Consider the following 26,689-nt stretch of genomic DNA (forward strand, 5'->3'; position numbering starts at 1 on the left):
TGCTATTACAATGGTGGTATGAAAAAACGGTCTCATTTTTTTTCCATTGTTGAATTCGAATGGTCACTAAATGGACTGTTGTAAGTCAACGGCTACCTGTATACAAGCCTTTTCTGAGCATACTTATAAGAGCCGAGGTGGCGCAGTGGAAATTTTTTGCACATAACCTCACAGAGTTTCATTGGGAAACCTGCAGTAGTGGGAAGGCAGATAATTACGGCCTTTTGATTTTAGCAAACGCAAACCAGCTAATTGTTAAATCGGTCTCTTTTAAGTGCAAGCTAATTCGAGGCCTGAAGAACATGGTTTTCCCTCCCTTGAAAATTTAAAATAAATCATTACTAAAAAAAAAAAAAAAGATTTATTTAGAAAAGGTTGCACCACAATCAAACAGGAACTAGAACAACTTGAACGGTAAACTCTCGTGCGCTTTGCTGTCGGTTGGCTTTGAAAGGAAATGGTTTTAAAATCAGTTCTCGTGAGTCTTTCTCGTCCCTTTCTCAAGGCTCAAAATGAATTCAAATTCCTCTTGAAAAGAAAAAGAGAAAAGGCAGTCAGTTAAGGTGCATCCTGCTCTATTTACCTTTTCTTAACCCCTGGCTTAACAGAGTCCTCAACGATGACAAATGAGATCGAGATGCCATCATTGAGCAAGGCAAAGTTTATAAAGCACAGCATTATGTGACTTCATCGCTTAGCGACAGCAATCCAGGCAGTTCTGATTAACTGACGTAAACACAAGACGTTTTGTTAAGGGGGAAGCGGAGAGTGTTCTGATCTAGACTTCCACAAGAGCATGAAACAAATTCCTTGTCCCGACAAAAAAAACCCTTTTATTAATTCCCTGTGAATTCTGCTCATTCACATCCAGCAAAGTCTTTCAAGGGAGGATTTACAATCACAGACCTTATCTGTCTTGGAGAGCTGCCAGGCCCATATCTGCAAAACATGGCAAGGAGTTTCAGAGAGTTACGAACCAATGAAGCCAACTAATTGTCTCCTGCAAACTCCACTCCCCTTTCGCTCCTCTTATTTCCTCTGGGAGGGCCCATTCATCGTCCACCTGTGGCCTTACTCCCAAGTTGATCCCTTTTCCTTAGCTGTTCCCTTCATCTGGCAACTCTACGCATGCACACACTGGGAACAGGCTCCAGCTGTTCATCTGCCTCACTGATGTCTGACTCTGAAGGCAACTGATAACTGGAATACAGCTCTGGCTCCCTCTCTGCCTCCGACACAGAGCCCTCCTCAGAGCCTTCCCCAGACTCCAGGACTGGCCCATCTTCCTCCCCAACCTCCTCACTGTCCGAATCTGCTGCCATATCCGCTGGCCATTGGCAGACCACAAAAGAATACCCAGGTAAGAAGTCCATAAGGGTGGCGGAGGGCTGGCCCACGCCGCAGAAGGGTTGGGAGTGCTGTCAAAGTGTGGTACAAGCTTGGAGGCTAGGGAAAGACTGTGTGTTTGTGTGTGTATATATATAGGTGCAGACAGGTTGGAGAAAGAGATCACACTGGTGGGTGTAAGTGTGCAAAGGGAGGAGGAGGTCTGAGTGAAGAAGGAGGTGTGGGGGAGACCTATTGGGGTGACCTGTGACTTATTGAGGCTAACCACAGTTTGTTTAGTAAGCAACAAATATCCGGGGTTGACTTATCCTTGTGCATTGGTTTGGCTTTACCTTGGCCCAAACTGAACTGATTGTGGTTTACTCAGAAGTAAACTGCGAGAAATGGAAATCCGTGGAGTATTAAAAGCAGACCCTAACTGCTCCCTTAACGGATTTTGATCCCCAAAGCAAATGATCCAGAAACTTGATTAATTTCAAATCTATCCCATTCCAAGATGGCATTTACTTCTAGGTGATGTTCGATTTATGATCACAGTTGGGACTTGAACATCTATTGCTAAGCAAGGCAGTTGTTAAGTGAGCCATGGCCCGTTTGATGACTCTTGTTGTGGTTACTAAGTGAATCACACTGCCTCTGACCTTCCCCACTGGACTTCGCTCGTGTAAAGTGGGCAGGGATGGTCAAACATGAATTGAATGCTTTGTTTGGCCAACTTAATGGAGGTGTTTACTGGCCGGATGCCCTTCCTATCACCAATGCGGAGTTTTGTTCAGGAGATGCATCCTCATTGTGCCCAGACAGAGAAATATCTGCCTCTACCTAGGATTGAACTCACAGCCTCCTGATTGTGAGGCGAGAGCTCCACCTCTAGCCCACCGCACCACTGAGTAAAAAAAATGCAATAAGGAAGAAAAAAATAATAATACCACAGTCAAACTACATGGGTTAATAAGATTAAGAGCAGCCCTAATGGCAAAAGACTCCTATAAATGGTTGCAACTGCAAGCAGCTTGCCCAGTTTCCAAATTTTGTTCATGTGACTGCTGTTGTAAATCCTTTCGTTCAGCGCCGTCGTAGCTTTGAAAATCCGCTGAACAGATTGTCGTAACTCAGGGACTCTCTGTATGTGCACAGCGGAGCTAATCGGGAGGCGCAAACGCAGCCTCGGGTTCTCTCAAGGCCTTACCATCCGTGACAGGCTGGACGGACAGCCTCGGCCTCGTGAAGAGAGCCATCTCTTTCAGGGGGCCTCCGGACCTCTGGTGGGCTTGACGATGGGCTTTGAGCTCAGCCAGAGGGATGAACCGTCGAGTCATTCGCACAAACTGGACATCGACCTGCGAAAGCAAAAAAGGGGGTGGGAGCTTCGTTGCTGGAGGCTTTTGAGAAGAGATGGGAGCGCCGTTTGTCAGAAATAGCCCAGGGTCTCCTGCTTGAGCAGGGGGTTGGACTAGATGACCTATAACGGCAATGGCGAACCTTTTTCTTACGGTGTGACAAAATTGTTTGTGCGCGCGCATGCCCACACCAATTCAATCCCCCCTACCCACTTGCCCATGTGTGCGTAAAACCACCCACCCCCCACCCAGTGCATGCATGCACAACCACTCCCTAGGCTCCGGAGGCTTTCCTGAAGCCTGGGGAGAGAAAAGACGGCCTTGCCTGGCCCTCTTCCGGAAACGCATCATTTCCAAACTTCCAGTTATCCCGCTGGGCGTCTTTTTCGCCCTCTCCAGCCTCTGGAGGCTTTCCTGAAGCCTGGGGAGGGCAAAAACGGCCACCCCCAACCCTCCGGAAGGCCGAAATTCAGTTGGCCGGCACTTGAATGCACGCCGGAGCTGACTGCTTGCGTGCCAGTAAATATGGCTCTGGGTGCCATCTGAGGCAGGCGTGCCATAGATTCACCATCACGGACTTATAAGGTCCCTTCCAACTCCGTTAATCTGTTATACAATACAATAGCAGAGTTGGAAGGGACCTTGGAGGTCTTCTAGTCCAACCCCCTGCCTAGGCAGGAAACCCTACACCACTTCAGAGAAATGGAAATCCAACATCTTCTTTAAAATGTCCAGTATTGGAGCATTCACAATTTCTGGAGGCAAGTTCTTCCACTGATTAATTGTTCTAACTGTCAGGAAGTTTCTCCTCAGTTCTAAGTTGCTTCTCTCCTAGATTAGTTTCCACCCATTGCTTCTTGTCCTGCCCTCAGGTGCTTTGGAGAATAGCTTGACTCCCTCTTCTTTGTGGCCCCCTTGAGATATTGGAAGACTGCTATCATGTCTCCCCTGGTCCTTCTTTTCATTAAACTAGACATACCCAGTTCCTGCAACCGTTCTTCATAGGTTTTAGCCTCCAGTCCCCAAATCATCTTTGATGGTCTTCTCTGCACCCTTACTAGAGTCTCCACATTCTTTTTACATCGTAGTGACCAAAACTGGATGCAGTGTGGCCTTACCAAGGTATTATAAAGTGGTATTAACACTTCACATGTTAAAGGACCTTAGCAAACCACAAGGCCCAGATGAAATCCATCTTACCATGGACCATTTGGGATCTTCCTTTGTGCTGGAAGCATCGTAATGCGGATTACTCTTTTCAAACTGGGTGTGATCAGGGTAAGCCTCTTTAACAACCTAGGAAGGAAAGGGGAGAGGAGATCCCAGTTACTACAGCCACATAGCCATAAGGACCAATATACACGGGTGAAATCCAGCAGGTTCTGGAGAATCGGTAGCAGGAATTTTGAGTCGTTCAGAGAACCAGCAAATGCTGGCTGGCCCCACAGTGGGGCGGGAGTGGGGATTTTGCAGTATCCTTCCCCTGCCATGCTCACCAAGCCACACTTACCACGCCACACCACGTCCACAGAACTGGTAGTAAAAAAAAATTTGAATTTCACCACTGCAAAAACATCCTTCGTGGTTCAAAGAGGCAATAATAGCAATAGCAGTTAGACTTATATACCGCTTCATAGGGCTTTCAGCCCTCTCTAAGACAGCATGTCGCCCCCACAGTCTGGGTCCTCATTTCACCCACCTCGGAAGGATGGAAGGCTGAGTCAACCTTGAGCCAGTGAGATTTGAACCGCCGAACTGCAGATAGCAGTAAGTTGAAGTGGCCTGCAGTACTGCACCCTACCCACTGCACCACCTCGGCAGTGCCTCACAATCCAACATTCTGATCTTAATGTTATTGATTGTACAGGTAGTCCTCGACGTATAACCCCCACGGAGCCCAAAATTTCTATGGCGAAGCAAGGCGGTGGTTCAGCGAGCTTTGCCCCATTTTTATAACCTTCCTTGCCACGGTTGTTAAGCGAATCACTGCAGTTGATAAGCGAGTCGCACGGTTGTTAAGTGAACCCGGCTTGCCCATCGAATGGGCTTGTCGCAAAAGGGGATCATGTGACCCTGGGAGACTGCCACCGTCGTAAATACGAAACGGTTGCCGAGCTTCCGAATTTTGATCACGTGGCAACAGGGATGCTGCAACAATTGTAAGTCTTAAAAGTGGTCGTAACTCCGTTCATTCAATACCGTTGTTGCTTTGAACAGTCACTAAATGGGCTGTTGTAAGTTGAGGATTACCTGGGCAGTTAAGAAATAGGAAATATAAATAAACCTACAAGACCCATCTACAATTCACACATTTTACAAATAGAATAAAATAGAGTAGGAATAGAGCAGAGTAGGAATAGAGTCAATAATAGAGTAGAAATAGAATGTAGAGTAGGAATAGAATAGAATATAGAGTAGAGTAGGAATAGAATAGATTAGGAATGGAGTAGGAATAGAGTAGAGTAGGAATAGAGTAGAGTAGGAATAGATCGTAGAGTAGGAATAAAATAGAATATAGAGTAGGAATAGAGTAGAGTAGGATTAGAATAGAGTAGGAATAGAGTAGAGTAGGAATAGAGTAAGAATAAAGTAGGAATAGAATGTAGAGTAGGAATAGAATAGAATAGGAATGGAGTAGGAATAGAGTAGAGTAGGAATAGAGTAGAGTAGGAATAGATCGTAGAGTAGGAATAAAATAGAATATAGAGTAGGAATAGAGTAGAGTAGGATTAGAATAGAGTAGGAATAGAGTAGAGTAGGAATAGAGTAAGAATAAAGTAGGAATAGAATGTAGAGTAGGAATAGAATAGATTAGGAATGGAGTAGGAATAGAGTAGAGTAGGAATAGATCGTAGAGTAGGAATAAAATAGAATATAGAGTAGGAATAGAGTAGAGTAGGATTAGAATAGAGTAGGAGTAGAGTAGGAATAGAGTAAGAATAAAGTAGGAATAGAATGTAGAGTAGGTATAGAATAGAATATATAGAGTAGAGTAGGAACAGAATAGAGTAGGAATAGAGTAAGAATAGAGTAGGAATAGAATGTAGAGTAGGAATGGAATAGAATGTAGGGTAGGAATGGAATAAAATTAGAGTTGGAATAGAGTAGGAGTAGAATAGAGGAGTAGAAAAGAGTAGAGAAGAGTATTCTTCATTGGCCAAGTGTGATTGGACACACAAGGAATTTGGTGCATAAGCTCTCAGGTACATAAAAGATATAAATGATAAATCATGATCATAGTCATCATTAAGGCCAACATTCAATCTTGCCTTTCGCACATGAAGCCAATGTTCAGCCTGTTGGTGTTGTGGTGCTTTCCCAGAATTGTGCACGCCTTTCCAACTCTGCACTCACCTTGATGATACCTGCAATCCCAGGTTCCTTGCAATTGCTGTGGTAGAAAAAGGCTTCTTCACCAACTTTCATCTCCCGCAGGAAATTCCGTGCCTGCCAAGGGAGAAGAGGGGTTTCCAGCTTTTGTTATGTGCAGGAAACAAGCCGCAGCTCGCACACTTTTATATAAGCCCCACGGCCATCTATATTGCTCCAGTTTTAGAAGTAAAAAAAAAATCATATTAACAGAGGTGGAAGGGACCTTGTAGGTCATCTAGCCCAACCCCTCTCTGTCCAAGCAGGAGACCCTACAACATTCTATCAGCTCAACACAAGAGACCATCCAGACAGAAAGCCATTATTTTTACTATTGCCTTTGTTACATTTGGGTTGCAATTGTGCTGATAAATAAGCTCAGGTTCGATTCCCAGTAAGGGTATGGCTAGCTGATGTGGGCTAAATAGCTTGAAATAGATCTATACTAGTCTCCCTTTATTTATTTATCAGCACAAATGCAACACACACACACACACACACACACACATTCCACCACCGTTTTACCTGATAATTCCTGACTCCATCCCAGCAAGCCGTTTCATTAGGCTGAGCTTTCAAGTCTTCAATGCCAAACTGGTGAACGAAACCGCAAACATCCCATTACTCAAAGCCCTGCTATTTTCTTCCATAAAACATTTAAATATTTTAAATTGAACATGATATATCAAACTGAGAAAAGAAGGCAAGGGAGAATAAACAGTGAAATATAAATGAATAAGCGAGGTATCTAGAAATGCCTCAGACAACAATCTGTCTGTGTAACATAAATCACTTGTAAATAAGAATGTATTCTGCTGAATAATAATAATAATAATAATAATAATAATAACAACAACAAGAACATCTATTAATCGAAGTAAAGAACAAAAAGCTATTGAAGGCCCAACAGACGAAACAAGAATACAGAAAAGATGTGATAAAATCAAGAATGGAGAGTTGGCAGAACAAAGCACTGCATGGCCAATTGCTGGAAAAAATAAAAGATAAAGTGGACAGTGAACAAACTTGGTTATGGTTAACAACAGGTACATTAAAGAAAGAAACAGAGTCACTATCCTGGCTGCGCAAGAACAAGCTATCCGCACAAATGCCATTAAGGCCAAAATCGAAAAATCCTCTGATGATGCCAAATGCAGTCTTTGCAAAGAAGCTGATGAAACTGTTGATCACATACTCAGCTGCTGTAAAAAAATCGCGCAGACTGATTACAATTCAGTAGCACAAATGATCCATTGGAATTTGTGCAAAAATTATAATATTAAAACAGCAACAAACTGGTGGGAACATCAGCCTGAAAAAGTCACCGAAAATCAGATGGTCAAGATCTTGTGGGATTTCCGTATACAAACCGACAAAATACTGGCGCATAATACACCAGACATCACACTGGTTGAGAAAAATAAGGTCACAATCATAGACATCGCAATACCAGGTGATAGCAGGGTCGCCGAGAAGGAACATGAAAGATACCAGGACTTAAAAATCGAAATTCAACGACTATGGCACAAACCAGCAGTGGTAATTCCAGTGGTAATTGGCACACTGGGTGCTATTCCAAAAGCACTGGAATTACATTTAAAACAGTTAAAAATTGACAAAATCACCATCAGTCAAATGCAAAAAGCCGCACTGCTTGGATCTGCACGCATATTACGAAAATACGTTACGACGTCCTAGGCCCCTGGGTGGGGCCCGACTAGTAACCAATGCCAAATCCGGCGAAACAACTGGCCGCTGTGATACAATTGTATAATAATAGTGTATTCTGCTGATTTAAGGGGCTGTTTTTGTTTCTGTTTTACTTCTATTGTTTCAAGCCTCCATCTCTACCAACTCATAGAATTAAAAGGTAAAATAACCTGCTCACCTTCATATCAACTCCTTTTTGAAACCTGCTCTCCGGCTCAGATTTCATAAGCCAGTGAGTATAACCTGTCTTGCTTTTGTCCTCAATCCCAGCATCTTCTTTCGAGCTTGTCCCAGTTCCTCTCAACCCAGAACTGGGCCGTTTGGATCCCTCCGTCTTCTGGATCTCAGTTTTAGCCAATTTGGGCTGCTTGGTAGCTTGAGGCGACAAAATCAGAACACGGGATTTTGTAGAGATTCTTAGTCATCCAAATTGTCCCAAATATGCTTTTTTTCAGGAGGCACGTGGACTTTCTTGTTTTATTTTTTCCTTTTGAAGACATTTCACTTTTCATCCAAGAAGCTTCTTCAGCTCTGACTGGGTGGTGGGGAATGGAAGGATTTATACTCCTGGCAGACAGCTGGTCATTTGCATCCTTTTAGATGGCTGTTGAGGAGATTTATCTGTGCCCTCAGAGTCACCTGAGGAGTAGTAGTGTAGTAGGAACCAGGAGCAAAAATTGCAGATGACAGGAACCAAGAGGGCCACTCAGGTGACCCTGAGGACAGAGATAAATCTCCAGGTGGCCTCAATGACCCTCTAAAAGGATGCAAATGCCCAGCTGTCTGCAAGGAATATAAATCCTTCCATTCTCCACCATCCTGTTAGAGTTCAATAAGTTTCTTGGATGAGAAACGAAATGTCTGCAAAAGAAAAAAACAAGGAAGTCCACTTGCCTCCTGAAAAAGCACCTTTGAGTAGGTTTTATTAAGTCTGGGAACATGGATCTTAAATGAAGCAAAGGACGAAGAAGTTAAAAAAAAAGGCTTGTCTGGAAAACTACCACATATATTCTTGGTTTTTTTGGAAGCACACCAGAGAATACGCGAGGAAGAAGAGGAAGAGAAGGAAGGAGGAGGAAGGGGAAGAAGGGGAAGGAGGAAGAAGGAAAAGAAGGGGAAGGAAGAGAAGGGGAAGGAGGAGGAGGAGGAATGGTGCTCAATGATCTGAAAAGCAGACCCTGCAGCTGCGGGAATATGCTAGGAAGAAGTGGAGGCAAAGGGAGGAGGAGGAGAAGGGGAAGGAGGAGAAGGGGAATGGGAAGGAGGAGAAGAGGAAGGGGAAAGAGGCAGAGGAGAAGGAGAAGAGGAGGAAGAGGAATAGGAAGAAGAATAGAAGGAGGAGAGGATGGAGGAAGAGGAAGGAGGAGGAGGAGGAGGAGGAGGAGGAGGAGAAGAAGAAGAAGAAGAAGAAGACAGTATGGACGATCAACTACCCCTCTTCTGTGTGGGAAAACGAACACACTGGAAACATTAGAAAAACCATACTGAGCTGTTACATCTTACTGCAAATTGGAATATAGGCATGGTTGAAGGAGAAGCATATATTTTAAACAGGAAACATAGAGAATGTGCATTAAGGGGAAATATCCACTGACCCGTCAAAGCTGGCCGCCCTCTTTTCTTGCCACGGGTGGGCATTCTTTTGCTGCCAAGGAGTAGATTGGGTACCTGTAAAAAAAAAAAAAAAAGATTTCACCCGTGAATCAGTGGAAACCTTCTCTGATTGGCAGCTGTCCAGTTTGGTGGAAGATGGGTGGTTATAAAGAGGTTTTAAATCAATAAATGAACACCCAGTGTGGGTCCCTGAGCAGCCGGTTTAATTTCTAGTGAAAGTTCAGGTTTCATTTCCTTTTCATGTTGCTACTCCTCAAGGCTCGGGAGACAGATCTGCCTGGAGGTAAGAGACCCCACCGACTAGAAATGCGGAGTCCAGGAGACAGTGCGTGTTACAGTAAGTGACAATACAATGGAGAAACTTAATATTAAACAATTAGGTCAGGTTTCATTGTACAACGAACACTTCGAATGGATTGCAGTGGTTCTCTTTTATGTTATATTTTGGACAAAAAGTCAAACATTCTTATGCGTGTAATACTGACGTCCTAAACAGCAACGGATACTGATAGAATTTTCACCTTTCCCTTTTTCTCTCTTCAATAGTTAAAACTTTCAAACTATTGTGCATAATTTTTAATAACATTGCATAAAGATGACTGCACTGAAAACATAGTTTATCACGGACGGACGGACGGACGGAAGGAAGGAAGGAAGGAAGGAAGGAAGGAAGGAAGGAAGGAAGGGTATAGCAGTGGGAAGAGACCTTGGAGGTCTTCTAGTTCAACCTCCTGCTCGAGCAGGAGGCCCTAAATACTATTCTGGACAAATTTCTATCCAGTCTCTTCTCAAAAACCTCCAGTGATGGGGCATCCAAAACTTCTGAAGGCAAGTTGTTCCACTTGTTTCAATTGTTCTCACAGGTAGGTAGGTAGGAAGGAGGGAGGGAGGAAAAAAGAGAAGGAAAGAAGCGGAAGGACAACAGAGTTGGAAGGGACCTTAAAGGTCTTCTAGTCCAACCCCCTGCTGAAGCAAAAAGCCCTGTACCACTGGTGGGTTGCTAACCAGTTTACTACTGGTTCGCTCATGCTCACTCGTATGCGCAACACTTCTGCGCATGCGCAGAATCGTCCGGGTGGGTGGGCAGAGCCTCCCGCCACCGCCACTACTGGTTCAGCCGAACCGGGTGAAACCGGGAGGCAACCCACCTCTGCCCTGTACCATTCCAGACAAGTGGCTGTCTAGGCTCTTCTTGGGCGTCTGCTGTGGCCTAGAGGTGGAGCTGTCTCCTCACAATCAGGAGGTTGTGAGTTCCATCCTAGGTAGAGGCAGATGTAGGGTCTCCTGCTTGGGGCGGGGGGGGGGAGTGGGGGGGGACTAGATGACCCACAAGGTCCCTTCCAACTCTGTTAATCTGCATCTTCTTAAAAACCTCCAGCGATGGAGGCACCCATAACTTCGTTCCACGTTGGCTAATTGTTCTGATGGCTGGCTGGCTGGATGGATGGATGGATGGATGGATAGAAGGAAGGAAGGAAGGAAGGAAGGAAGGAAGGAAGGAAGGAAGGAAGGAAGGAAGGAAGGAAGGAAGGAAAGAAGGAAGGAAGGAAGGAAGGAAGGAAGGAAGGAAGGAAGGAAGGAAGGAAGGATGAGGAAGAGAAGGGGAGGGAGAAGGGGAGCAAAGCTGCATGCCTTCGTTTGAGAAGAGGCTTCCCGTGTACGTGAATGCTGCAGAAACAATCGCCCGGAAGAAGGGGGAAATGCGCCTACGACCTTCTCAGCTCTCCGTCCCCAGCACCAACTGGAAGAGTCCTTGCAAAAAGTCCTTCCTTGCAAAAGCGCCGCTGTGCCTTTAAGACCAGCCCCCTTCCCTTCAACCAATCCGAAAGCCCCGATCCGGAGACGCCCACACCCGTAAACCCAGCCGCTCCGCCGCGAGCGCTTTCGGGATTGGTAGTCCTCCGGGAAGGGCTTCCCCGGTAGAGGCTGGAGAGGCTGCTGGAGGGGCGGGGACTACGACACCCACAAGGCCATGCGGCCGCCCTTAGCCGCAGCCGTAGAGGACTGGCGAAGCCGCTTTGCAATGGCTTGGAGGGGCTGTTTGAGTTTGGGGCTCCGGCTAGGCGGCTCTGCCCCGAAGCGAGCCTGGGGGCGCAGAGGGGTTGCCTCCTGCATAGACCGTAAGCCTCTGGGGCGCGGGGCGAGAAGATGGAGTGAATTGTGGAGGGGGGGGGGAGCAGAAAGGACACCCCCCTCCACCTTCCTTGCCTATTGCAGAACTATTGCAAAGTTGGCTTGCTTAGCGCTGCAGGCGGACATCCAACAGGTCGTGCTTTCGCCTGGGCAGGAGTTCCCCCGCTGCAGCCTTTTCTCTAACCCGAAGCCCTCTTGGTGAAGTTGGACTACAGTTCCCATCATCCCCAGACTGCCCTAATGGCATTGGTAACCCCAAGGTGGGAGGGGAGGGGTCAGGTTGGAGAAGGGTCGATCGTTGGGCTGGGAGGAAGGCACTCTTGGTTGTAGGGTCTCCTGCTAGGGCAGGGGGTTGGACTAGATGACCTGCAAGGTCCCTTCCCACTTGGTTATTCTGAATGTGCCCGGCTGGGGAGAGCACCCAGGTTTGACAGCTGTTAGCCCAGGGATGGACGGAAGCCTTAGTAGGAAGAGACCCCGGTGGTTCTTTCAGGCACTTCTGCCCACTTCAAACCTATGGGGAAAGTTAGCGGGGGAGGGGCAATTTTGCCTCTCTTGGGGAGGGGCAGTCTGCTTCACCTGTTGAGTTTCGGCTGGGAAGGCTGTCCTCGTTTCAGGAGAGACCTCCAGATCTGGTCCCCAAAGCCAGGTTGAATTTGTAAAGGGACAGAGGACAGAAGATTAGGGGAAGGTTGGGGCAAACTGTTAAGGGGCAACTTGCACCAAAGATTGCCTGCTCTGTAAAAAGAAAAAAAAAGGGGGGGGAGAAAGAAGCTCAAAGTAACTGCCCCTTGGTGGAGGGATGGGGGAAGGAAGGAATGAGAAAAGAAAGAAGGAAGGAAGAAAGGAAGGAAGGAAGGAAAGAAGAAGAAAGAAAAGAAAGAAGAAAGAAAGAAAAAGAAAGAAGAGGGAGGAGAGAGAGAGAGAGGAAGGAAGGAAGGAAGAAAGGAAGGAAGAAAGAAAGAAAGAAAGAGGAAGTAATAGGGCAGGAGGAAGGAGGGAGGAATGAAAGAATAGAGCATGAGGAAGGAAGGAGGGAAAGGGGGGGAGGAAGGAATAGAGTATGAAAAAGGGAATGAATGAGGGAAGGAAGCTTGAGAAAGGAGGGAGGAAGGAAGGGATGGAGGAAGGAATAGCACATGAGGAAGGAATGGGGGAAAGGAGGGAAAGAGGGAGGAAGGAAGGAAGGAAGGAAGGAATAGAGTATGGAGAGAGGGAGGGAGAAAGGAAGGGTAATGATATTAGCTAGTTGGGTCATGAAACATCTGCAAATCTTATCTACAAGTAGTCCTTGAGTTATGAACACAACTGAGGCCAAAATGTCTCTTGATAAGCGAGCAGGAGGGAGGGAGGGATGGGGGTGAAAGACCAAAAGAGAATTTGGGGGTCTCTATGGAGATTCTCAATCATCCAAGTGACGGTTGTCCCAAAGGAGTTTTGTCTTCCAAAACCCCCTGGGTGTTTTCTTTCAAAACGTTTTGCTTCTCATCCAAGACGTTTCCCTCCATTCTCAGAGTTGGGTTTTCTCTTCCCTCCCCCCTCTTCTCCCACCCCCACATTCCCCCCCCCCTCTGCTTTTCCGCCTTTTGAGAGCTGATTCTCTCCTGGCCTCCCCAGCTGCCATGGGCCTGACGGAAGAGCAGCAAGAGTTTCAAAAAGTGGCTTTCGACTTTGCTGCCAAGGAGATGGCGCCGCACATGGCTGAGTGGGACGAAAAGGTTGGTATTTAGGGAATCAGGCTGGTGATTGGCACCAATCGAGTCTCCTGCGTTCTCTGCCAAGGTTAACCAACCAGAGATTCTTTTCTTGAGCCAGTTTGTTCAGAAAAAGGAACACTTTGAGATGTGTTTGAATATTAGTACACTTTGCTGGCTAAGACCCTGAGCTTGTCGAGCAGAAAGGTCGGCAGTTCAGCGGTTCGAATCCCTAGTGCTGCGTAACGGAGTGAGCTCCCGTGACTTGTCCCAGCTTCTGCCAACCTAGCAGTTCGAAAGCACATAAAAAATGCAAGTAGAAAAATAGGAACCACCTTTGGTGGGAAGGGAACAGCGTTCCGTGCATTTAGTCATGCCAGCCACATGACCACGGAGACGTCTTCGGACAGCCCTGGCTCTTTGGATTTGAAACGGAGATGAGCAACGCCCCCTAGAGTCAGGAACGACTAGCACATATGTACAGGGAAACCTTTACCGTTACACTTTGCTTTGTATGAAAATAATCCTCAGCTTTTTGGGGTTGACAACACTAAGAACTGAAAAATAGATTTTAAATAAATCTTGGAGAATGGCTGCCTGCCCAGAACAGCTATCTGGTCTATGCTATAAAAAAAGATGTTGAGACTCTAGAAAGTGTGCAGAGAAGAAGAACAAAGAGGATTAGAGTTATATACCAGTAAAAGTTAAATGGACAGAAGTGTTAATCTCTGAGATTGGGGTGAAAAAGGAGGAGAGGGAATGTTGGATATCCTCCTAACTGACTCTCTTTTAGAATATGATATAAAGATGTAAAGTTATGGCAGATTCATTGAGATTGTGAAAGTATGCCAGTAGGTGGTTGTGTCTTCAAATATAAATGATCTTAGGGGGGAAAAAAAACACGTCTAAATAACTGTAATTAAATGAAAATTGTGGTACAATGATAGTAAAATACATAAATTCTAAAATGTGCAACTTAACCTAAATGAAATATATGTAATAATTGTGGAAGAACGCACAAAACGTATCTGTAACCAATGGACACTCTTTCTACAAGATGTAATGAAAGATGATTCTTTTGTTTTTGTGTTTTTTTGTTTAATAAAAACAATAGAAAATTTTTATTTTAAAAAAGAGGATTAGGGGACTGGAGGCTAAAACATACGATGAACGGTTGCAGGAACTGGGCAAGGGAGAAATTGCTTTACGGTCCCAATATTGCTCTTATTTACAACTCTTGCCACGCCAGGAAAACTTTTGTTTTTTAATAGAGGCTTTCCCTTCCCTGGGATGAAAACTGTCAGGAAACTCTTCCAATAAACAATTCACGGTTTCAATTCAAATATTTGTTCCCTGACGCTTTTAAGCAGCACGCACAAGGTTGCAAAAGCGATGGGAGCCCGATTAAGCCCTTGCAGTGGGATCAATTCCATTTCCCTCCTGTCTTTTGTTACGGACAGGAAATATTCCCTGTGGAAACACTCCGGAAAGCAGCTCAGCTGGGATTTGGGGGCATCTATGTGAAGCCAGATGTGGGAGGCTCTGGACTCTCTCGACTTGACACCTCCGTCATCTTCGAGGCTCTGTCGACGGGCTGTGTGAGCACCACAGCTTACATCAGCATCCACAAGTGAGTTTCTGTTGTGGGTCCCCCCACCACCACCACAATGGGGCCTCCTGGGTGGGTCCAGCATCCCAAGATTGCCCAGTGGAAGGTATGGAGGGGGTTATAAATTTATAATCTGCTTTTATTTTATTTGTTTATTAGATTTCTTTTTTTTTTTAGCCTGCCTTTATGACTTTATTGTTCTGAGCCAGGTTTAGAAAGCAAGAAGCAAAGTCTTGGTCCCTGCAAATTTCCCTTTATTTGCACGACTGTGAATTCCTTTCATTCACAGTCAGCAAGGCTTGGCAAACAGCCTTTCAGAGGAATGTTTATCCACACGCACCTTATCTCGTTTGGAGAGCTGCAAGATAACTAGTTTTCAAACGCAGGGCAAGGCAAAACTTGGCACAGAATCTGTTATAGTCACAAATAGAACTTTCCACTATTGAAACGACCGAAGGAACAAATTGTTTCCTGCAAAAGCCCCCTCCCCATTCGCTCCTCTTTTGTTTCTTCTGGGAGGGGCCAATCACCACCAAGGTGTGGCTTTACTATTAAGTCTACCTTGCTTTCTTAGTTATTCTTGTCTTCTGGCAGCTCTGTGAGTGCGCACACTGGGAACAGGCTCCAGCTGTTCCTCTGCTTCATTGCTGTCTATCTCCCTCTCTGCCTCCAACACAGAGCCCTCGTCTGAGCTTTCCTCAGCCCCCCAGGACTGCCCCATATTACCCCCCAACCTTCTCACTGTCCGACTCTGCTGCCAGCTCTGCTGGCCGCTGGAGGGGCACAACATTTATAAATTATTCAAGGCAGTGAATTTATCTAATACGCCTTTTTTAAAATTCTATTTTCCTCGTTACAACAATCTTGTGTGGTAGGTTGGATTCAGAGAGAGGGATTGACCCAAAGGCCCCAGATGTCTTTCATGCCTAAGGCTGCACTAGAACTCATAGCTTCCTTGTGATTGGATCAAAGTCACATAGTCAGTTCTCATGCCTAAGGTGAAACTAGAACTCCCAGTCTCCTGGTGATTGGCCAAAAGTCACCTAGCCGTCTTTCATGCCTAAGGTGAGACTAGAACTCCCAGTCTCCTGGTGATTGGCCCCAAATCACCCAGCCGGCTTTTATGCCTAAGGTGAGACTAGAACTCCCCGTCTCCAGGTTTCTAACTTGATGCTTTAACCCCTAACTGGCTCTGTAATTGATGGCTCGTTTTCTCCCCCTCGGCTTCAGCATGTGTGCTTGGATGATTGACACCTTTGGGAACGAGGAACAGAGGCTGAAATTCTGCCCTTCCCTTTGCAGCATGGAAAAATTTGCCTCTTACTGCTTGACAGAGCCGGGTGAGAATCGTGTGTCTTGAAAAACCCCTTGCGGCCAACATCATAACAGTGCTGTAGACGCATGCCGGGATTTTTGGGGGTCCAATCATAAAGATCTGGGTTCAAATCCAGAGGTGATCTTTCCAATAGCAATAGCAGTTAGACTTATATACCACTTCATAGGGCTTTCAGCCCTCTCTAAGCGGTTTACAGAGTCAGCATATCGCCCCCAACAATCCGGGTCCTCATTTTACCCACCTCGGAAGGATGGAAGGCTGAGTCAACCTTGAGCCGGTGAGATTTGAACCGCCGAGCTGCAGATAACAGTCAGCTGAAGTGGCCTGCAGTACTGCACCCTAACCACTGCGCCACCTCGGCTCTTTCAGATGAAAGGTGATGGAGATGATGGAACTAAGCAGCAGTCACCAGCTGGGGGTCCGCGAGAAAATTTTGGTGGTCTGCAGAAAAATTGTTTGCATGTTTTATATTGCACTCAATCAGGGGTCCTCAAACTACGGCCCCTGGGACGGATAGGTGCAATGAATGTTTGCGTTGCTGCAGAGGGTCTCCCCCTTTGGGGTCTTTTTGTGTGGGTCAGAGGGGGGCAGAAATTCCGACTTGGGGTCTGCTTCAGACTCCTGATGAGGGGCTTTGGGCCAAGGCTGGGGGGAAGCACCGCTGGTGGCGAAGAGCCAGAGGGCCTTGGTCCAGTGGGACTGCATCATGGCCTGGAACTGGCTGACCATCTCAGCCCACTGAGCCTCCAGGTGCTGGTCCCTGGCCTTGCACTCCCACAGGTCTTCCCTCTGCTTGGAAAGCCTATGCTCCTAGTCCTCAATGAGGAGCTTCTGCTGAGTCTCCTTCTCGGTCAGATCCAATTTGAGTTGTTTTGCCAACTCTTTCTCGTGGTGGCTATTTAGCTCCAACAACTGCTTCCTATTCGGCCCTAAGGAGCCCGGGCGGGCAGGCGAGGAGTGGCCGGGAGGGGCGAGTAGAGGCTGACAATGTGCCTCTCGGTGTGAGTGACATTGAATTGGCCACGCCCACCCAGTCACACGACCACTTAGCCACGCCCACCCAGCCGGTCATTAGGCAGATCATATTAGTGGTCCGCGGGATTTAAAATTAGGAATTTAGTGGACCGAACGGTTGGGGACCCAAGGAACTGAGGATGAGGGAGGCTCTCCTGCTTTGAATTTATGGGCGATCAGAGGGAAAAAGGCGAACCAGAGCAGGAGTTTCCTAATGGAAATATTCTGAATTATCAATTTCTCGTTAGGAAGCGGAAGTGATGCGGCTTCGTTGCTAACTTTGGCCAAGAAACGCGGCGACGTGTATATTCTCAATGGCTCCAAGGTAACTCTTTCCCTCTCTGACTGGACCTCTTCTTCTTGTGCCATATCCATCATCGGGCACTGGCGATCTTATTGGCGATCCTATTTTCATCAACAGCTGCACCAAAAAGTGCTGTGGAGTTTTATCCAAACCAGTCCCTTAGATTTTGAAGCCATGATATTGTTCTCCCACCTGGATCTCGTTTGCCTTCAATCTTTCCCTGGAGCATTAAGTGAAGCGTGCTGTATGTCAGGGTTCCAAATAGCATACGAGATAAAATCAGAGTTCCGAGGCAAGAGGTTCCTCAAAGTTCCCATTTATTAAAGGATCCATGTTGGCGCAACATGGAGATTAAAACATAACGGTGAATGGTTGCAGGAATAGGGCATGGTGTAGCATTTAGGGTCCCGAGGCTGAAGATGAAAAATAATCCAATCCACAGAAGTTTATTGAGCAACCAGAATTGACATGAGAATCAACAGCAAAATTATTAATCATGAAACATCATTCTTATAGTGTTTTCAGCTTCTTTGAGCTCTTCCTACTTTACGTGTTATATCATTATTGGCTAACAAGTCTCCAAGGCACAACAATTGGTTAGTCCTTACATCATTGGTGTTCGTGAGAACTTGCATGTTGTTATAGCTGAATAAATCAAGTGTTATCAAATAAGTGAATAAAATGTTGCAGGTTATTAGTTTGTTTCATCCTGTGCCCTCGAACCATGCCTGGGAACACACTGCAAGCAAAGAATAGCTGACAGGCAAATATTTTCTGCAGATTGCTGCAGTTTTTGCTTACACATGTAACCTCAGTTCCAAGGACCATCCAGATGATTCACTGTAAAAACCCTACAGCATGGCTAGTCTAGGGAAGAGAAGGACCAGGGAAGACAGGATAGCAGTCTTCGAACATTTGAGATGCTGCCACAGAGAGGAGGGGGAATTAAGCTATTTCCCAAAGCACCCAAAGGCCAGACAAGGAATCATGGATGGAAACTGAACAAGGAGAGATTCAACCTGGAAATAAGGAGAACTTTTTCTGACAGTGAGAACAAATCAACCAGTGGAACAGAAGTTGCCTTCAGAAGTTGTGGTGGCTTCATCACTGGAGGCTTTCAAGAACGTGACCTGTCAAAACCGCGGTCCACTAAAGCGCGCCCGATTAAAGCGCGTACCTGACGTCATCAGCAGCGCGACAAAAAAAATTAAAAATAAATTAAATTAAAATAAAATTAAAGCAAGCCGATTCACATAAAGGTAAGGGTTAGGGTTAGGGTTAGGGTTAGGGTTAGGGTTAGGGTTAGGTTAAGGGTTAGGGTTAAGGTTAGGTTTAGGTTACGTTAAACGTTAGGGTTAGGGTTAGGTTAAGGGTTAGCGTTAGGTTTAGCGTTAGGTTAAGGGTTAGGTTTAGGGTTAGGTTAAGGGTTAGGTTTAGGGTTAGGTTTAGGGTTAGGTTTGGGGGGGTTAGGGTAAGGTTTTCGCTTTAATTTTAAATTTACCGCTCACAGCGCGATGTTTTCGTCGCGCTGTGATGACGTCACGTACGCGCTTTCGTCGAGCGCGCTTTAGTCTACCGCGGTTTTGTGGTGGAACCTTCAAGAAGAGACTGGACTGCCATCTGTCAGAAATGGTGGAGGCTCTCCTGCTTGGGCGGGGGGTTGGACTAGATAGCAGTAGCAATAGCAGTAGACTTATATACCGCTTCATAGGGCTTTCAGCCCTCTCTAAGCGGTTTACAGAGAGTCAGCATATTTCCCCCAACAATCTGGGTCCTCATTTTACCCACCTCGGAAGGATGGAAGGCTGAGTCAACCCTGAGCCGGTGAGATTTGAACCGCTGACCTGCTGATCTAGCAGTAGCCTGCAGTGCTGCATTTAACCACTGCACCACCTTGGCTCTTGGAAGATGACCTATAAGGTCCCTTCCAACTCTACTGATCTGTTAACTTCTGCTTCTCTTCTCCCAGGCTTTCATCAGCGGTGGTGGCGACGCTGACCTTTACGTGGTGATGTGCCGCACGGGCGGGGCAGGTCCCAAGGGCATCTCCTGCCTGGTGCTGGAGAAAGGAAGTCCCGGCTTGAGTTTTGGCAAAAAGGAGAAGAAAGTAAGAGCCGCTGGGTTGTCTCCCTTGTCCCCCGGGTTTGGTGAGGCCACCTGGAGCATCAAAGAAGGGTGCCTGTTTTCCTGCAGGTGGGTTGGAATTCGCAACCGACCCGGGCGGTCATCTTCGAAGACTGCGCCGTTCCGGTGGCCAACCGGCTAGGAGGGGAAGGCCACGGGTTCAACATCGCCATGCAGGGCCTCAACGGAGGGAGAATTAATATCGGTAAGGAAAATAGGATCGGCAACATCCGATGAGGGATATGGCACAAGAAGAAGGAAAATGTTATGGGGTATCGACCAGAGTTGGATGGAATCTGGGGTTTTCAGAGGCTGTCTTCGGTTTCATACAAGACAAGACAAGACAACAATACAACACAACAACATAACAATACAACACAACAATACAATACAATAATACAATACACAATACACCACAATACACCACAATATTACACAATAGACCACAATACACAATAGACCACAATACACAATAGACCACAATACACAATACAATAATACAATAATACAATACACCACAATACACAATAGACCATAATACACAATACAATAATACAATACAATAATACAATACACCACAATACACAATACACCACAATACACAATACACCACAATACACAATACACCACAACACACAATACAATAATAAATACAATAATACAATACAACAATACAATACACAATACACCACAATACACAATACACCACAGTACACAATACACCACAATACAATACAATACAATAGCAGAGTTGGAAGGGACCTTGGAGGTCTTCTAGTCCAACCCCCTGACTAGGCAGGAAACCTTATACCGTTTCAGACAAATGGCTATCCAACCTCTTCTTAAAGACTTCAGTGTTGGGGCATCCACAACCTCTGGAGGCAACTTCTGTTCCACTGATTAATTCTTCTTCTCCAGCGTCCTGTTCCTTGGGGGCCGCCCACGCATCGGTTCTCCTGGCTCGAGAGCATCTTAATGTCCGCAGGCAATTCGGGGAGGTCTTGGCCACCAATCAGGTGGGTTTCTGTGGGATCCTTAAACTTCTGCCTGGGGGATACTGGGAGTTGAAGTCCACAAGTTTTTAAAGTGCCATTCGGGACATTGAAGTGATTGTGGAATAATGAGTAATTTTTTAAAAAACTATTAACTGACATTATTTAGCAGGGGATAAGAAGTATAGGGCAAAAAGAAATGTTATCTATGTTTAAATGAGCCTGGTGAGATTCCAACTGCCAAATTGCAGGCAGCCAGCAGGCAGCAGAAGTAGCTTGCAGTACTGCATTTTGACCACTGTGCCACTCAGGCTCTTAGGATAGTGGGCGAGGCCAGCCAGCTCAACCAAGCATTATTGACTCACAATTTTGTGGGACGGGTGAAGGTTTAACTGCTTCCTTTTACTCCTTGTCAGTATCTCCAGTTCCAGCTGGCTCAGATGGCGACCCGGTTGGTGGCAGCTCGTCTGATGGTGCGCAACGCCGCCCGAGCTCTGCAGGAGCAGCGGAATGACGCTGTCGCTCTGTGCTCCATGGCCAAGCTCTTTGCCACCGACGAGTGCTTTGCGGTAAGTGAAAATCCTCTGTGGAGAATAGCACTAGCACTTAGTCTTAGATACCACTTCACAGTACTTTACTGCACTCTCTAAGCTGTTTACAGAGTCAGCTTATTGCTCCCAACAATCTGAGTCCTCATTATACCCACCTCGGAAGGATGGAAGGCTGAGTCAACCTTGAGTTGGTCAGGATCGAACTGCTGGCAGTTGGCAGAATTAGCCTGCAAAACTTTATTCTAACCATTGTGCCACCATGATCCATCCTTCCTTCCTTCCTCCCTCCCTCCCTCCCTCCCTCCCTCCCTCCCTCCCTCCCTCCCTCCCTCCCTTAGCAATAGCACTTAGACTTATATACTACTTCACAGTCCTTTGCAGTCCTCTCTTAAGTGGTTTACTGTATTGTCCCCAACAATCTGGATCCTCATTTGTCCGACTTTGGAAGGGTAGAAGGCTGAATCAACCTTGAGCCAGTCAGAATCAAATTCCTGGCAATTGGGAGAATTATCCTCCAATACTGCATTCTAACCGGAGGGAGGGAGGGAGGGAGGAGGGAGGGAGGGAGGGAGGGAGGGAGGGAAGGAAGGAAGGAAGGAAGGAAGGAAGGAAGGAAGGAAGGAAGGAAGGAAGGAAGGAAGGAAGGAAGGAAAAAATAGCAATAGCACTTAGATTTATAGCAATAGCACTTAGATTTATATACCACTTCACAGTACTTTACAGCCCTCTCTAAGCGGTTTACAGAGTCAACATATTTGCCTCCAACAATCTGGGTCCTCGTTTGTCCGACTTTGGAAGGGTAGAAGGCTGAATCAACCTTGAGCCAGTCAGAATCAAATTCCTGGCAATTGGGAGAATTATCCTCCAATACTGCATTCTAACCGGAGGGAGGGAGGGAGGGAGGGAGGGAGGGAGGGAGGGAAGGAAGGAAGGAAGGAAGGAAGGAAGGAAGGAAAGGAAGGAAGGAAGGAAGGAAGGAAGGAAGGAAGGAAGGAAGGAAGGAAGGAAGGAAGGAAGGAAGGAAGGAAGGAAGGAAGGAAAAAAATAGCAATAGCACTTAGATTTATATACCGCTTCACAGTGCTTTGCAACCTTCTCTAAGTGGTTTACAGAGTCAACATATTTGCCCCCAACAATCTGGGTCCTCGTTTTACCCACCTCGGGAGGATGGAAGGCTGAGTCAACCTTGAGCCGGGTGAGAATCAAACTGCCAAATTCCAGGCAGCCGGCAGTCAGCAGAAGTAGCCTGCAATACTGCATTCCGATCTCTGGGGCACTGTGTCACTTTAGAATCTTCTTCTCTCTCTCTCTCTCCTTAGTAAAACCTTACAAGTTGGATTTTAAGATTCTCCATCAAGGATGAGCATTCTGAAGTTTTTTCTCTTGTGCTTCCCTTTCATAAGAAATGCAGTGCGCCTCCCCGAAAGCCGCTTCCCCCATTATTAATTTCATTAATTAATATTTAATTTGTTATTAATGTTAATTGCAAGATTAATTAATACGTGGAATAGCTTGCCTCCTGGGATTGTGGGTGCTCCACCCCCTGGAAGTTTCAAAAAAATAGACAGGAGAACCCTTTGACCAAGATTGGTATAAGGTTTCCTGGCTTGTGCAGGGGGTTGGACTAGAAGACCTCTGAAGTACCTCCCCAGCCCTGTGGGATTCTCCGTTAGCTTACAAAGTTCTTCATTCGGCCACTAGAGGGCAGTTTTGCCCTTTCGTTGAGAAATGCACAAAATCAAGCTGTGTTCTCTGGACATGGTAAACTATAAATCCCAATTCAGAAGTCCTGAAAATTGTTTTTCTTTTATTTATTTTATTTATTTGGTTTGTCAAACGGGTATAAGATAATAGATATAAGTACATGCATTAGGAATACATGAAATGGGTATGAATAAATGGAGACAATAAGAGAGGGACGGTAGGCACATTGGTGCTCTTATTCACGCCCCATTATGGACGTCTTAGGAATGGGGCGAGGTCAACAGTAGACAGTTTAAGGTTAAAGTTTTGGAGGTTTGGGGGAAGAAGCCACAGAATCAGGAAGTGCATTCCAGGCATTGAGCACTCTGTTGCTGAGTTTCTTCCTAAGTTTCTAGACCCTGGCGTGCTCTTCTCGGAAAGGCCAGGGGTTTTCCATGCTCCTGAGTTTTCTCCTCTTCCTCGTAGATCTGCAATCAAGCCCTGCAGATGCATGGAGGTTATGGCTACTTAAAGGATTATGCTGTGCAACAGTTTGTGCGGGATATCAGGGTGCACCAGATTTTGGAAGGTGGGTTGTCGGGCAGTTCCTAGGAACTTGGCCCTTGCTGTTCACACACACACACACTTGCTGTGGGTTGGACTGACACAACTTCGGCCACTATTGCCTGCTGTTGACATCTTGATGCATCCCGAGTCCAGTTAAATACAACCGGAGTCATATATTGGACTGATGGTTCTCGATCAAGTCCTTGACATAATAGTTGTTTTATGGGACTTGAGAAAATGTGCTTTAAAACTGCTGCTGCTAGTTAAAACAGAGAGGAGAGAGAGAAAGACAAAGAGAAGAAAGACAGAGAGGGAGAAAGAGAGGGAGAAAGAGAGAGAGAAAGACAGAGAGAGGAAGAGAGAGAAAGAGAAAGGAAAAAAGAAAAAGAGAGAGGAAGACAGAGAGAGAGGAGAGAGAAAGACAAAGTGAAGAAAGACAGAGAGAAAAAGAAAAAGAGAGAGAGAGAGAGAAAGGGAAAAAAAGAGACAGAGAGAGGAAGACAGAGAGAGTGAGAGAGAGAGAAAGAGAAAGGCAGATAGAGAGAGAGAGAAAGAGAGAAAGGAAAAAAGAAAGACACAGAAAGACAGAGAGTGAGAGAAAGACAGAGAGAAAGAAAAAGGGAAAGGGAAAAAAGAGAAAGACAGAGAGAAAGACCGAGAGAGTGAGAGAAAGAGAGAGAAAGAGAAAGGCAGAGAGAGAGAAAGAAAGAAAGAGAGAAAGGAAAAAAGAAAGAGAGAGAGGAGACAGGAAGAGAGAGAGAGGGGGGCCAAAAGCCAGGCCAATAGACCAATCACACAGAATAAAACAAAAAGTAAAGTAAAAATAGTAAATTCCTAACTGTAGTAAACACCCAAATGCAATAATGTTTTCTCTAATGTTCACAAATTCTGACGCCATGATCTCCCACTAGTCTGTGAACATTAGAGAAAAGGGAACTGCATTTGGGAATTTACTGTATTTAAAGACTTACTATTTTTGGTTTACCTGTACTTAGGACTTTGCCACTTCGGTTCTTACCTGTAGGTCAAGTGAGGGACAGTTTAGAAGAAAATTGGAACATGGTCCTTTTAGCAACCCGTCAAAGTTACAATGGACCCCCCCCCCCCAAAGGGGGCTTATGACTCAGTTTTGAACTTCCAACATTGCTCTTTCCTCTCTGGTCACATGACCACATTTTGGGCTCTGGGCGCCTGTCACTCACTCACAGCCATTTGCAGCATCTCGAAATCCCACGATCCTGATTTATGCCATTTTTGCTAAAACAATGTATTTGCTTCACCACTATGGCAAAAAAAGATTGTAAAAGCAGGTTCCGGTCACATGGCAACCCACTTTACAACCTACGTCCATAATTGCCAGGCTCAATTACTGCCATAAGTCGAGGAACTACATGTCAGGATCTGGCAAGCTCCATTTCTTAGGATCCTTGGGATTCCTTCTGTTCGGTACCTCATTGCGAAAATTCACAATTACCAATCTTTATCAGGCTTGGAGAGTGGCCAGGCCGATATCTTTCAGACGTCACCACACTTGGCAAGAATGCAGGAATGAACTAATTGTCTCCTGCAAACTCCACTCCCCTTTCGCTCCTCTTTTATTCCCTATAGGTGGGGCCATTCACCGTCCACCTGTGGCCTTACTCCCAAGTTGATCCCTTTTCCTTAGCTGTTTCCTTCGACTGGCAACTCTGTGCATGGTCACACTGGGAACAGGCTCCAGCTGTTTGTCTGCCTCAAGGATGTCTGATTCTGAAGGCAGCTGATAACTGTCAGATGGCCCTAGTCCCCTCTCTGCCTCCAACACAGAGCCCTCATCCGAGTCTTCCCCAGACTCCAGGACTGGCTCATCTTCCTCCCCAACCTCCTCACTGTCCGAATCTGCTGCCAGCTCTGCAGGCGGGCCACAGCACCGCTTCTGCACCCAGGCCATTCTGCAGTTTGCTAACTTAACACACACGTCTCTTGTTTTCCTCTTTGTGGGCTGCAGGGACCAATGAAATCATGAAGATGATCATCGCCAGGACTCTGTTACAGGCGTGAGTGTCGGAGCTGGTCATCGGCCTGAGTGTACTACGAGCTGCTTTGGGGGGGACACCCGGCTGGGAAGAGGAGAAGGCGATGCATTTTTTTCTCAGACGTCCCCCTGACCTAAACTCCAGATTTTGCTAACAGGCACCGCCTGGTAGAGCTGGGAAGGCAGGACAAAGGCGGGCTGGTCTCAATGGATCCTTTTGTCCACCAAGTGCCAACGCTGAACATCTGCTTCCCACGGCTGGTTGAAATTCCTCCGTGTGGGAGTTCCGCATCGGCCCTCCATCACCAATGGGTTCCCGCATCCCAGCAGCATTTCCTGGGAAGAACTGGATCCATTTTGGATTTAGCTTAGGCTGGGAAACCTGCTCATTTTTTCTCTCCAGAAAAAAGAGGGAGTTGTTTGCCAAATATCTCATTTTCCCCCCCTCAATCTTTAACATGGAGAGAAAGTCCTGCCATGCTCTCGATAATTGTGATGGTAGGAACCTGATTTTTTTCCCCCCTAACTTTTTGCCATCGTCTGGAGATTCTCAGTCCTCCAGGTCATGGTTGTCCCAAAGGTGCTTTTTCAGGAGGCAACTGGATTTCCTTCTTTTTTCTTCCTTGAAGCCGTTTCACTTCTCATCCAAGAAGCTTCTTCAGCTCTGACTTGGATGGTGGAGAATGGAAGGATTTAGACTCCTGGCAGACAGCTGGTCCTTTGCGTTCTTTTAGAACAGGGGTCAGCAACTATGTATGTATGTATGTATGTATGTATGTATGTATGTATGTATGTATGTATGTATGTATGTATATTGTTGTATTTGTGCTGATAAATAAATAAATTTATCAGCACAAATACAACAAAATGTAACAAAAGGCAACAGTAAAAGTATTGGGTTTCTGCCTGGATGGTCTCTTGTGACGAGCCGAAGGACAGAGAATGGAAGTCGTGATCTTCCTCCCATATTTGGGCATATCGGGGGTTGTAAAAAAAAACCACACACATATACATATACATATACATATACATATACATATACATATACATATACATATACATATACATATATATATATATATATATATATATATATATATATATGTATACATACACATATATATACGTATACATACACATATATATACACACACATATACACATACATATACACATATATACACACACACACATACATACATACATACATACACACATATACATATACATATACATATATACATATACATACACACACATACATATATACATATACATACATACATAC

The 26,689-nt window shown here is 45.8% G+C and overlaps 2 protein-coding genes across 3 annotated transcripts; one reads left to right on the forward strand and one right to left on the reverse strand.

Moving 5' to 3' along the window:
- Nucleotides 1-339: 339 nt before the first annotated feature.
- On the reverse strand, nucleotides 340-11,162 carry THYN1 (thymocyte nuclear protein 1). Of its 2 annotated transcripts, XM_087706385.1 has the most exons (8): nucleotides 11,013-11,162; nucleotides 9,362-9,434; nucleotides 7,945-8,141; nucleotides 6,582-6,650; nucleotides 6,042-6,134; nucleotides 3,888-3,983; nucleotides 2,537-2,687; nucleotides 341-528 (listed from the first exon to the last, which is right to left on the reverse strand). In XM_087706385.1, exons 2-8 carry the CDS (start codon nucleotides 9,402-9,404, stop codon nucleotides 470-472), a joined length of 708 nt encoding a protein of 235 aa, XP_087562511.1. In that variant the 5' UTR covers nucleotides 9,405-9,434; nucleotides 11,013-11,162; the 3' UTR covers nucleotides 341-469. The 2 variants fall into 2 exon arrangements, with proteins under 2 accessions (XP_087562512.1, XP_087562511.1); XM_087706386.1 differs by lacking the exon at nucleotides 6,582-6,650 and having other exon boundaries at nucleotides 340-528.
- A 198-nt stretch (nucleotides 11,163-11,360) lies between these two features.
- ACAD8 (acyl-CoA dehydrogenase family member 8) lies at nucleotides 11,361-26,422 on the forward strand. The gene is made up of 11 exons (XM_087706387.1): nucleotides 11,361-11,500; nucleotides 13,131-13,231; nucleotides 14,668-14,837; nucleotides 16,047-16,156; nucleotides 17,415-17,491; nucleotides 19,440-19,577; nucleotides 19,664-19,799; nucleotides 20,513-20,610; nucleotides 21,003-21,155; nucleotides 23,307-23,409; nucleotides 25,375-26,422. The coding sequence occupies exons 1-11, from the start codon at nucleotides 11,404-11,406 to the stop codon at nucleotides 25,425-25,427; spliced, it is 1,236 nt and encodes a 411-aa protein (XP_087562513.1). The 5' UTR covers nucleotides 11,361-11,403; the 3' UTR covers nucleotides 25,428-26,422.
- The last annotated feature ends 267 nt before the right edge of the window (nucleotides 26,423-26,689 follow it).

This window comes from Thamnophis sirtalis, unplaced genomic scaffold (assembly GCF_051295495.1).
Source record: "Thamnophis sirtalis isolate CommonGarterSnake01/CBP01778 unplaced genomic scaffold, rThaSir2_p1.2 scaffold_2, whole genome shotgun sequence".
Lineage (NCBI taxonomy): Eukaryota > Metazoa > Chordata > Lepidosauria > Squamata > Natricidae > Thamnophis > Thamnophis sirtalis.